At 36.6% G+C, this 17666-nt stretch overlaps 1 protein-coding gene across 1 annotated transcript in view; it reads right to left on the bottom strand.

Annotated features, from left to right (window-relative positions):
* Positions 1-17367, bottom strand: part of LOC136028930 (survival motor neuron protein 1-like) — a 46114-nt gene extending 28747 nt beyond the window's left edge. The window contains exons 1-2 of the mRNA XM_065706908.1: positions 17282-17367; positions 5048-5315 (exon numbers count right to left, since the gene is read on the bottom strand). Of these exons, the coding sequence (XP_065562980.1) occupies positions 5048-5315; positions 17282-17311 (298 nt within the window). The 5' untranslated portion in view covers positions 17312-17367. The remainder of the gene's footprint in view (positions 1-5047; positions 5316-17281) is intronic.
* Positions 17368-17666: the final 299 nt, after the last annotated feature.

Genomic DNA, 17666 nt, shown 5'->3' with positions numbered 1-17666 from the left:
AATATTTCACCTTAATACTCTTAGCTTTAGTAGCAGTAGTAGTAGTACCAGCAGTAACAGTAGCAGTAGCAATAAAATTAATAGAAGTAGGCTTAGCTTTAATAGCAGCAGCAATAACAGTAGCAGTGGTAGTAGTAGGAGCAGAAGCAGTAGCATTAAGATGCAAATATTGTCTTTTGGTTAGTTCAACACCCCCCACAACAAGCCCTGTAAGTTTCAACTTCACACACCAAACTGTTCGTAGATATTGCTGATACACCCTTTTGACAACCTGCATACAGATGGCGTGTTGTGATTCAGTTCACTTTCTTCCCTCAAAATTCCCAGAAAATTTCACCTTCATACACTTAGGCATAGTTGTAATAGTAATCACAGTAGTATTGCTAATAGTAGTAACAATAGTAATAGCAGGAATAGTATTAACACATTGGCTTTTGATCAGTTGTACATTCCTTTCATCAAGTCCTGGAAGCTTCAACTTAATACAATTAGCAATTGCTATGACATTACCTGCTATGATATGAGTATGATATGATGCTATGATATGTGTTCATTTGATAACTTTATGTTCATATATTTTTGACATTTTCATCTTAATACTCTCAGCATTACAAGGATTTGCAATAGAAGTAGTAGTAGTTGTAAATTTAGTAGTAGTTTGCAGTATTAGTAGTAGGATGTCGATTTACTTTTTGGTCACCTGATCTTCTCTTTTAAGCATTCTCCTGAAGGTTCCAACTTAGTACCATTTTCATCTTAATGCTCTTAGCCTTACAAGCAGGGCCGTCAAGTATGAGGGGGGGGGGGAAATGTTTTGGGCACTCGTAAAACCAAAATTTTGTTTGTTTAAATATAGACCACGCAAATACTGACATGTCATCTACAGAAATCTCGAACTTGGTCAGAAAACGCAGCAGGCTCCTGTCGCGATTTTACAGATGGTACCACGATTTTCCATTTGGTTAAATAAAGAGCCAGAAAATAGTGACATAACATATACCAAAATCTCAATCTCGGTCGGTAAATGCAGTGGTTTTACCGACTCGTGCAGTGATTTTACGTATCGTACTCAAAACGAACATTATGCTAGGTAGACACTTCGTAACGAACTGTAAGTAAGGAACGACCCGGCTCAATAATAAACGAAAATCTAAAAAACGATTTTTTTTACCAATAGATATTTCACAAGAATCAGATTTTTATGTTGATTTCAAATATAGAAGCTTCATTAAGTTTAGTATTACCCATGAAAGGTTATGAGCCTGGTAAAAATTTGCCTGATTTTCAAAAAAAAGAAAAACACCCCCTGAAAGTCATAGAATCTTAATGAAAATCACACCATCAGATTCAGAGTATCAGAGAACCCTCCTGTAGAGGTTTCAAGCTCCTATTTGCATTTGTGGAATTTTGTAATTTTTTGCCAGAAGAAAGATCACGGATGCGTCTTTATCTGTTTGATTTCTCCAGGGGTGATTGTATCGGCCCAGTGGGTCCAGAATGTCGAGAGAGGGCTTATTTTAACGGAAACTAAAAGATCTAGTGCCCTTTTAAAGTGACCAAAAAAATTGGAGGGCAACTGGGCTTCTTTCCATGCCACTTTTTTTCCAAAATCGTCCGATCAAAATTTCGAGATAGCTATTTTGTTGAGCATCGTTGAAAGGTCCAATAACTATGTCTTTAGAGATAACATGACCCCCCACAGCCCCTGGGGAAAGGTCTTTAAGCTATAAAATGTGCCCATTGTATGCGTACAGGATTTTTTATTGTTAAGCATGCATATATTTTCCAAGTGGAGAGGGGAGGACAAATTTTGGTGCTAGGGGATTTTACACAGGTAGAATTTTCCATGGAGAGGGAAGTTTCCAGGATGTGAACTTTTCTGGGAAAATTTTATACTGGTGGAATCCAGAATTCCTATACTAAATTTCTTTATGTGTCTTGTTTTCTCTTTACCGACTCAATTTTACACATGGAGATGTTAAGGCTAAATGTCTGGGGAAAATTTTCATCTGGATTAAGTTGTCTAGGGGATATTTTTCCATGGAGGTGGGGCTATATTTCCTGGCGTTAATTAAAACATGTTCAGAAATTGAATTGAAAACAACTAATTTTTTCCAACTGAAAGTAAGGTGTAACGTTAAAACTTAAAACGAACAAAAATTATTCAGCATATGAGAGGGGTCGTCCCTCCTCAATACCTCGCTCTTTACATTAAAGCTTAAGTTTTGTCCCAATGCTTTAAGAACAACTCCTGAAACACAAGGGTCGTTAAAAAAATAAATATTTTTTTTTAAGTGCCAAAAACTTTAGAGTAAGGAGCGAGGTGTTTAGGAGGGATTACCCCCCTCATACAATTAATAATTTCTGTTCGTTTTAAGTTTGAATAATACTCCTTACTTTCAGCCGAGGAAACTTATTTTTTTATATTTAATTTGATTGTAAGAAACAGTCAGTAAAAATGACCAGTCATTCGGTAAAATTCCTTGTCCCCCATTCCCCAACATTTTGAATAGTAACAACACTGCTTACAAGTAGTTGCAATCAAAGTAATAGTTGGAGTAGTTTAGTAGCAGTCGTAGTAGTAGCAGTAAAATTAGCAGTGACAGTAGTGTTAGAAGTAACACAAACATATTATCTCTTGGTCAATTGGTCTTCCCCTTTAAGCATACTCAAAGTTCCCACTTAATACCCAAATCCATTCTTGAAACACACTCTTTTGACAATCTGGATGCACACAGTGTCTTTTGATTTATTTCAAATTTCCCCTGAATATTCTGTCAAATTTTCACCTTCACACACTTAGCCTTAATAGTACTAGTATCACAGTAGTAATGGTAGTAGTAAGAGAGGTATTAGCAGTAGAATTGTATTAGTAATTGACGACAACAAAAATATTTCTTGGCTTCTTTGACCACTTAAGGTATGTGCCATGCTCCCCTAGTGCCCAGCGCTTCTGCTCATAGATAACCATGATTGTTACATGAGCTACGAATGTATTTCTGCAGCAAAGGAAATGGGTTTGCAAATTCTTACATTTCTCCCGCACACATAAAATAAGCTACAGCTGCTTGCTGTAACTGTTTATTCACCATTAAAAAGTTATTCTTACCAAGCTATTGAAAACTGGCTTGGAAACCATGCTGGGACACCAGTGACAGAATATGACTTCTTGGGGTTGTTTTCCCAAAAGCTTTCACGCCATCAAACATTATGAGTGGCTTTTCTAAACCAGGAATTTATCCCACTCAATCCAGACGTCTGACAAGAATCTGATTTTGCGCCATCTTTGACTCTTGAATCTTTGAATTTGGAATCTCCGTTGGAGGGTGAGCGTGAACTGCAGGGTTTTGAAGGTAAAAAGAGCAGCTCACCAGGCAGGCAGCCAGTGCCTGGGACTTGGAAGGCTGATAATCCTGTTTGTGTTCTCCCAAGTCAGAAACTTCCTCTTCCTGAACATCAAGTTGGCATTTAGAAGAAAAAGGGTGGAAGAAAGCCTGGTCAATTAAAGATTTCGACTGCGACCCCTGCTAAAGGTGCCATTTTTGAAGCAGAAAGACTAAGAGATCTCAAGAGAAAAAAGAAAGAAGGAGCAAACGAAAATAAATACAGAAGACCATAAAAGGAATGCAAACACAGAAAAGGAAGCTAGCAAAACTGACATTACATTTTAGTGACAGCAGTTATGATGCTACTTCTGTTGACCTGAGTGACCTGTAAGAGGCTGCAAAAGAACCTAGCAAGGAGATGAAGCCTGGTGATTTTGTACTGGTTCCATATGCTACTAAAAAAGTTCAAAGTATTATGCTGGTGAGGTCTTGGAGATTGAAATGGAAGGACATAATGTGAACTTCCTGAAACGAAAGCTCCCTATTTGGAAGTTCATATTTCCAAAGATAAAGGATGAGGCCTTTGTGATGGCAAGCAAAATTGCCTTTCACCTGCCAAAACCTATTCTGAGTGGTGGCATGGAACATGAGCAAAAGCCCTGATCTTTGATGATGACCTTTCACAGTATGTTGTTCAGTGAAAAATGTTACAAGCTTCTGTTTTATATATTTATTGTAATAAAGTAGATCATAGGTTTTTAATAAATGATATTTGGCAAAATAAATCTCTGTGTCCCAGAGTACCTGGAGATTGGGGTACTCTGGGGCAACAGGAGGGGATTAGAAAAACTGTAGGTACCAAAAAAATTTATCAACAGAGTAATCTGCAAAAAGTCTGGGAGAAAGCCCATTCAGTTCCATTTAAATAAGTAGCAAAATCAAGTAATTTGACCAATGCATTCTCCAAATGTCTGCCATAAACTTGAACATGTCTTTGGGTACCCACACCTCCCCTAGTATATTTCGCAATAGAATAATTAACTTCATTTTCATTTTATTTTATCCAGTTGCTTTGGTGTTCTCATTGCAGCAGGTCTATTAGCTTGTGATGCTCAGTCATTGATTGTTTTCATTTATTGGTTTTGGATTTTATTTGTTTTTATTTAAATTTTTACCTTTGAATTATCAGCGTTGAAGACACCTCGTTTCATTAACACAAAGTATATTTTCTTTCTTCTTCGTTGAAAAAATAAACTGGCCAGGTTGGCTTTAGATCTTTCATCCCTCAGCATTTCCTTGTATGTTCATTTCAATATTCTCAGCCTTGGTAACAGTAGTAGTAATGGTAGTTGTAGTAATACGGAAATATAGCCCTTTAGGTTATTTATCATCTTCCTTATCATTTCTTAAAAGTTCCAAATTAATATGCACCATCATTCATGAGTTATGCACTTTTGTCAACCTGTATGCAAAAAAATGTATTTTGATTTAGCTCTACAGTCCCCTCAACATTCTCTGAAAGGTTCACCTGAATACCCTTTGTCTTTTTGGAAAGAAAAGATCAAACATACTCATCTTTCTCAATAAAACATACTATACTTGAAGTAATGGATGAATTGTCTAACTTATAGCCCTTGCCTTGAGGCAATAATGATGGGCATGGGGGCTGGTTGACCCCTCCCCTGTAAACTCGGAAGTTAAAAGAGGAATGATTTTCTTACCAACAAATTTTACTATGCAAGTTCCAGCAACTTCGTCAATATATGATATCTCAGCCTCATACAGCAATCCATCTTCAGAATATAATGCTGTACAATGGTCATTCACTCTCCACTTTTTGTCCCTTCTAAAATGCTTTTTAGTGTCATCTTTTGATGATCTGCCATTCTCCTCATTTTGCTGTCTTTCTAGCTCCAACTTCACATGAGGTACAGCAGCATCCCAGGCTTTAATCAATAAGGTATCATCCCAGTTATTTTCTGAATTGTCCTTTAGGAAAAAAGTATAATACAATATGAGACAATTTTCATAGTTTTTCAAAACCTTTTGCTTTCATTTATACATTTCTTTGTACTTGGTAACTTGTCTAGATTCAATAAATTATGGTTAATAATAATCATGATGAATATATTTACTGATGCTGGCTCTATAGACCATGGAGACTAATTATTATATTTTGTAGGATAGCAATAGGTCTTTTTGTTATAGGCCATTTTTAGCTAATAAGTTGTTGATCAACAATTGCAAAAACATATTTGTTAACCAACAATTGCAAATGAAAAATACTTTTTGCCAGAACACAAATTCATAATATTGTTGGAAATAAATGCCAATATATTCAACATCAATTAAATATTGTCTTACAATTTTGGAATAAACCCATGTTTACTCCTGTATTTCACAGTTTTATACACTTTCCCACTGTCTTATCAAATTCTGAAAGCTTCAATTAAATACTACAAAATCCACCAATGAACATCTAGAAAAATTCCAACATACAAAAAGTTCTTGATAATATCTAGTATAAACTTGAAATTCTAGGGAGGGGGGCAGTTACCACTCCCCCTGCCCCCTCCTTGCCCATGCAATGAAATACATCTTTGAAATTCTCAAATTAAATTTGACAAACAAAAATTTCAATTATAGGTTGCCTTTACCTACATTGTTGATCATCATAACTGCCACTAGAACAAGCTTTTTAACAATGTCTCACCAGAGGAGATTATTGATCAACAAAGATTGAGCAATAATGTCAGAAAATGCCATGCCAAATTCTGAAAGGAACTGCAAAACATACAGAAGAACTCTGTTTGAAGGTAAATGCACCTGCTGAAGGGGTTGTACCTCTTATATAAGGAGAACAAAATACTAAGAACATGAGCTAGATGGACGTGAATCAATAAAGTCAAAATAGGGAGTAAATAATAACAATGATGGTGCTTCCAAAATTTGCTTCTTACAATCAGCATAGAATCAATCTTCAATTGTAGCATATTCTTGAAAAAATACCAGAATCTCCCTACTTTCTGCTGAGTCTAGAACTGCTAGTTTGCTTAGTCTAGGCTTAGAGAAAATAAGCTAATATTTAATGGTAGGCCACTTCTAAAGGAAACACACAAAAGACATAAACTGACTTTATGCTATTTCCAAATATTATTATTTCTTTTCTGACAGTGCACCCTCCCCTCTAGATATATCCCTAGGGTATTAAAAAAGCACTGACAATGGAATTCTTACTTTAAAATATGCAGAATGTTTCTATTAATCAAATTGTCATGTTTCTTTTTACTGTTATCCACATTTTCAGATCATTAAAAAAAAAAACTACTTTACCCAAAATCTACTGTAATTTACTTAGGCAAACTGAATTTTATTGAGCAAAGACTGCAGAAACCTGTTTTATCAAAGAACATATTACATATCACAAAATACAATTAATACAGAAATACATAATTATAGCTATATCTAAACACATCAGGGATGAGGGGTACATAGTCAAAAAAGCAGAAATAATATTTGGAAAGATAATCAAATAAGGAATCTAATGGAACTAAAATTAGTTATCTAAAATATTTTCTTAAGAAGTGCCCAACTGCTAAATATTTACAAAATGCTGCCTAGTCTTGGACACTGTCCAGCCACTAAGGTAAATTCTGTGATGTTGCTGGTGAGCAATGGCAATGATTCCAATTGGCTGCATCTCACTTTATTATTTATAGTTGCTTTAGCCAGTCACAATTAACTCCAGATTTCAGTGCATTGGTGGTAAGGGCTGTTACTGTATCATCAGTTACAGAATTCTAGTATGCCACAATTCTATTAGATAAGAAGTGTTTTGCTGTACATACCTGGGCTCTTTTCTGGAACAGTTTTAATGAGTAGGCTTTAGTCTTCTGCAGGGTGTCTGGTTAGATATACAATGGGGGATTGTTGCTGGCTAGTAACTTCTTAGTCATGATCATGGCTTCCCTTTGTCTTCTATGAACTAGTGAAGGTACCTTAAGTTTTTTTTTAACCTGCAGGATAATCCTGATTTTTGAACCCTTCTATACATTTTGTGGCCTTTTGTTCACTTGACTCAAGGGTAGTTACATCATCCTTACTGATAGGGGAGGCAACAGTCATTCCATATTCTATAACGGGTAAAAGTAGGGTTTTCTATAACTTAAATATTGTCTGTCAAATTCTGGTGAAGATTGTCCTTTTTGTTAGCCCTAGTCTTAGTGGTCCTTGACCAACAATCAGTCTTGTACGGCATGTGAATTTCAACTTGTTCTCTTTAATAAGCCCAAATTCTTGAGCTTCAATTGCATCTGAAATAGGTTGAGATTGTGCATTACTTCAACTGGTGATATTGTATACATGATCAGGGTTAGTCTTCCCAAAATGGACAGTTCTGCACTTTTTGGTATTTAGTTCAATGTGTCAACTAACTTCCCATTTAGAGAAAGAGTTAATATCAGCTTGTAAGGTGGTGTCTGCATTCAATGGGTCAATTATTTTGAATGATTTCTGGCTTGTTTGAACTTTTCTAGTTTATCTGAAGATAAAGAGCTTTTGTAAATTGTCTTTGTTCTCCTTTTTTAGTTGATAGTTTTTCCAATCTTGGGAGATAAATCTTTTTATTTATTATTACAAATAGTGGTAAGCATCAATGCTTGTTGCAAAAACGCAAAATCATAATACTAATCTAGAGTAAATTGGCAACAACAAAACTAAATAGCAAAAACTTCTAAATAACAGGAAATACACAATAAAAAGCATCTAAATAAAAAGGCGTATTTACTAATGCACTCTTAAAATTTTAAACATTCTCTGCCTCAACAACATCCAAAGGCAAACCATTCCATGGTCCATCAACTCTACTAACAAAAGATGATTGACCAATTTTTTTTTCAGTGGTTTTGGGGGATACAATTAATAATCATGGTGATGAGTAGAATGATAATGGCTAAATTTGAAAAATTAACTTAGATCAACATCATCCACCCCTTTAAGTATACAAAACACATTTAAAAGGTCACTACAGCGTTTACAAAACTTCAACGACGGGAGTTGAAGCCTAGAAAGTCTCTGTGGATAGGAAAGGCGCTGAAGGTATGGGACCAAACTAGTGGCCCTTCTCTGAACCTTTTCTACCCTATGCTCATCTGTTAGATTTAATGGAAACCAAACCAAAGTATTATACTCAAGAAGAGGGCAGACCAGTGATTTATATAGTAGTAAGAAGTTGCAAATGTTAAACTTACTATAGCTTCTCTTCATAGATGACAAATGATAATTTGCATTCTTTACAATTTCCGAAACATGCTTATCAAATTTTAATTGATATCAAAGTAAACACCAAGGTCACGCACTATTTTGCTAGAAGGGATTTGTATGCCAGGCAACTGGTAAGTACACACAGGTGGGAGTTTACGAGCATAATGAAGAACAACACACTTAGAAGGGCTTATGAACATGGAATTAGATTCACACCAATAAGTTAGAGAGTCAAGATCCTTCTGTAAAAGTTGCACATCATTTTGGTCTTGTACTGGTAGATAAAGTTTTACATCATCTGCAAACATCTTGACAGTAGAATTCTGAACAGAGGACGGCAGATCATTGATAAATAAACAAAATAAAATTGGACCCAGGCAGCTACCCTGGGGGACTCTGCTTAACACATCAATTGAGGATGACATAGCTTCACGAACAACAGCCTGCTGAGTTCTTCCATTTAGATAATCAGCAATAAATGCAAGTGTTTTTATACCCAATTTATAAGCTGCATATCTTTGAAGAAGGATGGGTATTGAAACTTTGTCAAATACCTCCAAGAAGTCATTATAAATGCAGTCAAAGGGTATAGCTAAATCAGCAAAACGTTGAAAAGCCAAAATAACCTCAAGAAGCTGAGTGTTACAAGACTCACCTTTTTGAAAACCATGCTGAGCAGGATTTCAAAGATGAAAAAACACGTGAAACAATCAACTTTTCCATCAACTGGCGAAAAATAGATGTAATTGAAATCAGCCAATAATTTTTAAAATCCAACTTGGAGCCACTTTTGTGAAGTGGCTTTACCAAGGCCTTCCTCCACCCTGAAGGACACAGTCCATGCACCAAAGATAAGTTAAATATATAAGTAAGTGGTTCTGCAATTTCACAAGCAATTTGTCTTATCATTATGTTTGTGAAACCATCTATATCTGGCACTTTAGATGTATCCAATTTTGTAAGAACAGCATAAACTTCAGTCAATGAAAGATCCATATCAGCAAATGGAGCAAGAATGTCCAAGAACACCACTGACTCTACTTGAGATGCAAAATTAACTTCATTTGAATGAATTGGCTGCGTTTTAATCAAAAATTGAAGAAAAAATTTGATTAAAAATAAGAGTCTTCTCAGAATCACTATCCATCTTTTGGTGTGTATCCTGATGTGTGAGTGTAGATGGTGCAAGGTGAGGCCTATTCCTATTTAAAAATTTCCAAAATATTTTAGGTGATAAGGTGCTTGAGTAAATAATATATGACTAAGGCTCTTCATGATTAGTCCTAAGAAGCCAAGTGACTTTGTTTCTTGTTAGTGAATATGCATGTCATTCACCTGAAACTTTTTGCAACTGAGTATCCAAATGCCCTTGCCTGACTACTTTACTATGTTGTGACTCAATATACAACCACCAAACACTATTTTTTTTCAAGTATTGCTTACAGTATGTGTCTTGGAAGTTTAGGTTTATTTCTATGACCAGAAAAATTCTTCACCAAATGAACAAATTTATCCCTACATTCCATCAACACTCTTTTTACAAAATCAAACACGGTGTCCAGAGAAACATGATTATTTTTTAGTTCATTCATGATATTAATGCACAAAATAAATTGTTGCATTGATCCATAATCTGCTTTAGTATAATCATGCCAATAAAACTCAAAACCCGTTGAGCATCAATGTTCATGTAAATATTAAGCACAACATGATCACTTTTACATAAAGGCAGACAGAAATCTATACAAAAAATATCATCAATTGACTTGGTAGTAACCAGATCTATAATTGATGGAATAGCATCTTTTCTGACTCAAGTTGGCCTATCAATATGCTGGTATAAGTATAGATCATCCAATCTATCTAAAAATTGCTGCTCATATGATGAAGTGAACTGACTTGTACTATGCACACTCCAATCTATCAAAGGTAAATTGAAGTCACCAAGAATAAGGAACTTTGGCATTATTAACTGGACTTGATAAATTCACAGTAGGACTACAATAAAAAGCTGCAATACACATGTAAGTACTATGATAGGGCAATTTAACATCAACCAAAAGACACTCCAACACTGAGTCTACTAGTGAATCAACAACTACAGAACACTTAATAGAACCATGAATATAAATACAAATCCCTCTTTTAGCTGAATAATTAGACACTAAATTATATTATGGTAGCTGCTGAAAATAAATAGACAGGTCACTGAAACGTTTTGGTAAAACTTTGTCAGCAACAACTAAATGTAGTTTACATTGCTTTATTAGCTCACTAAACTCTTCCAATTTAGATGACAGGCAGTCTACATTTGTATATGTTACCAAATATTTATCATTCAGACACTTCAACTTTTTTAGGGAGTCACTCTTTCATGCTTATGTAGCTGTTTGGGGTTTCATGAAAAGAGTTATTATTCACAAGGGTTAGTCTGTTTTTGCTATGTTTTATCTTGCAGTTAGTTTTGCCAGTATCCAATTTTGATTTTAGCTCCTGTTTCAGGGCATTGTACTTCTTTTTCCCATCAGTTCAATGGTAGTATGATCATGAGAGACTTTGAACAAGGGGTATGTACCTTTGATACCAGCAGTCTCAGACATCAGAAAGAAACAAGCTGTATCTTGTTCTACTGGTGTCTTGAACATCAACTCAATAGGCCTGATCTTACCAGATGTATGTTTACCAAGTCTAACTGAGTAGCTACATTTTGCAAGGCAAAGTACAGATAGCTTTTTGTTAAAAAATTTGCAATTGGTCTTGTTTTGTTGTCTACAAGATGACAAAGTTGCATCTTCAGCTAAACCATCACAATCAGTTTTTTTTCCACAAAACCTGACACATAAACTGAACTTAAGTTTGAGTTACTGACACTGAGTTCCTTATCCTTTTTCACAAATTTTTCAGTTAGGCTTTTTTCCAAGCTCTGACAGTTCACTCCAATTAAGTTCTCAGTAAAATGTTGGAAGTTGGAAAGTGTGCACTTATTTTTCAGGTCTTTCCCAATTTCAGCTACTTTCTGTTGGAAAGGCTCTAATAAAGCACAAAAGTTATCCTACCTTGCCTTAAATGATTTCAATTTCACTCCTCAAAATATCTTTAAAATCTGTACATGTCAGTCCTTGGTTGAGCAAGTTTTCTGTTGTTTATATACAGGGCAGAACCTAAGTGACCTGAGTCTCCAAGTCATTTTTGTGAATAAGTGGTATTCCAGCTCTGTCATTTCCAGGCATACAATGCATATCCAGGATTTGCACAAGTTGCAAATCAGTGCAAAATCATCATCTTGCAATTTGAAGTCACAACCTTTGCACTCATCAACACCTTTTTTAGGCAAATGTCTTGTTCTTTTTAGGGCAACTGAGTTAGACAGTCCCTTATTTTCTCCATAACTCTACCATTCTAATAGTGACAACAGTGCATGAACACCAGTGTTCCAAGTGTTCACACGGGCTAATTAAAACAAGATGAAACAGAAAAGTCCTTAAGTAACAAGATTGGCCTTAAAAATGCAAGTTAGGGTAACACACCACTCTATAGGGTCAATTATTAGCAAAGCAGATAAGCAGATTGATATTTATTCCTCTGATTTTTGGATTACACTTGGTTAAGATAAGAAAACAGCATTGCCAATTTTCAGCTTAAATGGAAGTGTTCTTGTTTCTTCACCAATTTCACTATTTTATGTTTTCAACTGTTTCTATCAATAAAAATTTACTTTTGCTCTATGTACTTCTAATATATTGTTTTTCAATGAAAAACTATTCACTGGTTTCTTCATTCTTTAATTGATTCATGGTAGCCTAGTCCATAAAAACATGTCTTACAAATTTCTGTTCTATTTCTGTGTACTAGGGTTGAACATATGGTCACTATGCCTAAGCAATGGTAAATCTTTCATGGATAAAGCACCATCTATGTCATCCACTATCAGAACATCTAGAACAAAGGTTACTGGTTTGGGTCAATGTTGGCATTACCTGAACAATTGTTTTGGGTCATGAAACTATTGTTAATAGATGCATTTTGACTTTTTGAACATCTTTTCTCTCTTGCAAAACTAAAGCAAACCCACCATTATGGAGTTATTCCAGCCCAAATATTCTTGTATTTATATATATAGAATTGTAATCACTTCTATTTTCATTGATCAGATATTTGAAATTGCAAATCTGTAAAAATTTAGAAACAAATTTGGGCTATATATTTGCACATTAGGGGGGTGGGGGTAAAGCATAGCATATCTATATATATAGGCTACTATTAAATATTTAAACTGACCATTGCTGTATTTAATATATGCTATGCTTTACCCCCCCCCCTAATGTGCAAATATATAATAGCTCTATAACAGTGAGTTTGCAGTAGTTTTGCAAGAGAGAAAAGATGTTCAAAAAGTCAAAATGCATCTATTAACAATAGTTTCATGACCCAAAACAATTGTTCAGGTAATACCAACATTGACCCTGGTTTGGTCTGTTTCTTGGATTTTAAAGTTAGAAAAAAGTACTGAAATCATAGACAGATTCATGCTTCAAATTCAAAACCTTATCATTACCCTCTAACTCAACACAATGGAAAGTATTCTAAAGTAGTCTAGACTAGCGAATTCAGCAGATTCAAGTTTTTCAAGTACTATTGTAACTGCGGAGGCTTCCCAGGAAGAAGAAGAAGACTTGAGCTTTGTTTCTGTTGAGGAAGAAAGTGACTCTGGTGAAAATAACAACAGACAAACCATACTGGACAGAAGCCAACCAGAACCAGCAACCGTAAGTTCTGACTTTAGTGTATGTGTTACTAATGTTGACCAGTTGCCCAACAAAATTGATGAACTAAAAACCCTAGTTCGATGTGATCTTACTGACTGAAGTCTGCCCTAAAAACAGTAGTAACAAACTTCACGATTCCCATGTGAAAATCCCAGGTTACCAAGTTCTCTCAAATCTGTCGTCCCAGGGTTGCAAAAGAGGAACACTAGCCCTCGCTAAAGCAGGATACAATACAAAGATAATTGATGTTCCTCTCCTTTGCCCCTTTCTTGAGGCAGTTTGCTTTGATCTATGTGTGCCAGGGAGCCATGAGTCAGAGACAGTCAGAATGGATGCATCTACAGAAGTCCCTCAGCCCCATCCCAAGTTGTAACCAAACAAGCAATAGCAGAAATAATATGCACACTAAATATAAACTGGATAAACGGTTTTGGATGTGGTGCCACTCCAACCAAACAAGACAAGCAACAGCCTTTCCTAAATTGCCTCAGTGAATTGTCCCTACACCAGATAGTTGACCAACCAACTAGATACAGATTGCTTCAGCGCCCAACAACACTTGACCTGGTTATCTTGAATGACAAAAGCTTAGTACAAAGTATTGATTACTCACCACCCCTTGGTAAAAGCGATCACCTAACTATAGAGCTCATGCTGAAAGTGAAGGTACTTAAGAACAAGCTAGTCAAAAAAGTGTTTATCGACTACATTGCTATTCGAAATGAATTATCCACTACAGACTGGCCGAATGTACTAAGTGGCACAGTTGACGAACAATGGACCAAATTCAAGGGTGTTTTGCTGAAAGCTCAGGATGCCCACACAAAGACCAGTTTCAAACCAAAACCTAGATCCCTCCCCTACATGACAAGAGACATCAAAAGAGAAATAAACAGGAAAAAGAGGTCATGGAAAAAGTTCAGGCAGTCAGGAGACCTGCAGCAACACACAAAATTCACCAAGGCACGAAACAAGCTGAGAAACCTCACCAGAAAACTCTACGAAAATCTGGAGTCCAATCTTGCCAAAGAAAGTAAGACAAATCCTAAAAAATTCTGGAATTATGTCTCCAGCAAGAACCACTCCCGTCGAACTGTCTCAAGACTGGTGAAACCCTGTGGCACTACTGTAACCAACATAACTGATGAAGCAAACGAACTAAATAGGCACTTTGCTTCAGTTTTCACTTGTAAACCGGAAGGCCCCCTGCCAAACTGCCCGGGCTATGAAGCCCCCACAATGATGGAGCAAGTCAGCATCGACCCCTCCAACATCCTCAAACAGCTTCAAAATCTTGACACAAATAAATCGGCTGGACCAGATCACTTACACCCAAGACTGCTGAAGGAACTGGCAACCATCATCGCAGGACCACTGTCTGACCTATTCCAAAAGTCTATTAATGCCAAATCTGTCCCATCTGATTGGAAAACTGCTTTTGTGACCCCAATATTCAAAAAAGGCAGCAGACTTAAAGCAGAAAACTACAGACCTATAAGTCTCACATCAGTAGTCGCAAAAATCCTTGAAAGAGTGGTCAATGATGCAATACTGGAACATCTGAAAGTCAACAATATCCTATCCCCTAATCAGCATGGGTTTCAACCAAGAAAGTCAGTTGAAACAAACTTACTGGAAACATATGACATCATTACAGATTTGCTTGACAAAGGATTGCCAGTGGACCTAGTTTTACTAGACTTTGCTAAGGCCTTTGATAAAGTCCCACACAAAAGGCTAAGAGAAAAGCTTACTGCTGCCCAGTTACACCCCAACCTGGTTGATTGGCTTATGGACTTCCTGTCAGGCTATTTGGTGTTGGAGGTGAAAAGGTCTTTTCCGAGCCCTGTGATGTCATCAGTGGAGTACTGCAGGGAACTGTTCTTGGTCCTACACTGTTCAACATCTACATCAACGATATATTCAGCGAGGTGGAAAACAACTTGTCTCTCTATGCTGATGACTCAAAGCTATTTGGAGCAGTGAATGTAAAATCCCTGCAAACAGATGTCCAGAAAATCCAGCTGTGGGCAGACAAATGGCTCTTATCGTTCAATATAAGCAAGTGCAGCATGCTACACTTTGGATCCTCAAACCCATGTGCCCAATACCATATGCATGAACATGCCTCCAACTCCAATTCACCCATCAAGACCAGCACAGAGGAACGCGACCTTGGGGTCATTGTTGACAGCCTTCTCAAGTTCCATGCCAACACCATCAAGAGCGTGTCCCAGGCCAACACAAACTTAGGTCTGATCAAAAGAACAGTTACCAGCAGATCCCCACTAGTTTTCCTGAAACTTTACAAGGCACTAGTCAGACCCGTTTTGGATTTTGGCATGTGCGCTGCCTTCCCAACATACAAAGGAGATGTCAGGCTAATTGAGGGAGTCCAGAGGAGAGCAACCAATGCCATCACAAACCTTGGAGACAAACCTTATCAAGATCGTTTACGGGCTCTCAACCTCCCTACCCTCATGTACAGGCACAACTGTAGCAACATGATGATGACCCGCAAATTGCTGAATTCATCATATGCCAAGATCCTGCCCATCCACCCAGGCCCCCCACAGTGCACCAGAGGACACTCAAAGAAGCTGTTCAAGCAGTCAGTCAGAACCAGGGCCAGAAAAAGTTTCTTCACCAACAGAGTCATCAACCCCTGGAATGAACTGTGCGAAGCAACAGTCTCAGCCCCCACCCCTGAAGCATTCAAGAAGGCACTGGATAAAGAGTGGGCCATGAAAGACTGGAAGTATGAGTGGGACATTCTGTCCTGCTATGAGACATCACCGATTCAACTCAGGAGCATTCAACAGATCTACAGATCTTAATTTGCTCCGAAGTGCAAATTAAGGTAATTAATTAATTAAGGTAATAGATGGAGGATGTAAAGGTAGGCTAGCCTTACTTTTGTTGGTAAAATTCTAGTTAATTGACTTCTTGCTATCTCAGAAAGGGTTTAGGTTAGGAAAATGAAACTTTCAGGAATGGATCTACAGACCAAAGTATGTCCTGGGAGGGTATTTAAAGTATCCACATCCACTCCTTCTCCCTCTAGAGGGCCCTAAAATTTGCCTACATGACAGGTTACTAGTTACAGGTTACCAGTTACTAGTTGCTTTTTCTCTGCCTTTAGTTCTGAAAATGCAATTCCTGTTATTTGAGTAGAATTTTAAGCCATATCAATGTTTTTTTTTCCAAATTTAGGAAATGTATTTGCATATCTTTAAAACCTTATAGCCTAAAATGGAATTGAGCAAAGTTATGAAGCTGAAAACAATTTTGTTGTACTTCAATTAAGCAGAAGATCTATTTTGCAAAGTTTCACTTTCATAACACACATATTTTTAAAGGTCATCAAAGGTCAGGGCCCTCTAGAGGGAGAAGGAGTGGAGGTAGTTGCTTCAAAATACCTTCCCAGGACATACTTTAGTCTGTAGATTCATTCTTGAAAGTTTCATTTTCCTAAACTAAACTCTTTCTGAGATAGCAAGAAGTCAATTAACTAGAATTTTACCCTTTTGTTATCTTAATATTTCCAAAAAAGTAAGAGTATAGAATTGCTACTCCTTTGACTGAAACACCTTAATAAAATAAATAAAATAAGCCTACCCTTAGATTCCATATCTTATGGTAGTCTATTTCTAAATATCATGGCTGCTGCATAGACTATTATATGGAAAGGATATTTGCTGCTTAGGCCTAAATTTTGATGTTAAGTCTTATAGAAACCTATATCCAGAGATACATATATTCGGCCAAAAGTGGTGAGGGTATATTTAAGTGAGAAGTTAGGTATTAGCCTAAGCTATGCATTTCCACTGAAAATCGATATTGTCCATACAAGTTATAGAGGAATTTCAAAGCTATGAACTTATGAAAACGGTCTATATGAATTTAAAATAATATCAAAGTCCTTACTCCTGAGTTTCTGTCATATATTAAACTCATGTTGGTAGCGTATCACTTTTATGTTCAAATGTGTTGCCCCTGAATCAGGGTTGCCGCCATCCTAAGTTAGTAAAATGCCCCGCATCTGCCGAAATTTTCGTGCTACACAGCAATTTTCGATACCATAGCATTTTTTTCATAGGCATGTATTTTGAGGGTGATACCTGACACGGGGATGCCATGGATATTCTGTGGTAGGCACAACACTTGACTGGGTAGAGAATTTAAAGTGCCAAAACCCTATAGGCAAGTGTTTTCTCCTGATGAGCCCTTGTGTTGGGTTGTTGTCTCTGAATTATTTGTCTTTATTGTTTCTATTGTTTGGTCAATGACGACTTATACTTATTGACGACAT

Source organism: Artemia franciscana, chromosome 7 (assembly GCF_032884065.1).
Source record: "Artemia franciscana chromosome 7, ASM3288406v1, whole genome shotgun sequence".
In the NCBI taxonomy this organism is placed as follows: Eukaryota; Metazoa; Arthropoda; class Branchiopoda; order Anostraca; family Artemiidae; genus Artemia; species Artemia franciscana.
The sequence above is the reverse complement of the archived record's forward strand: the minus strand, read 5'-3'. Positions and strand labels throughout refer to the sequence as shown.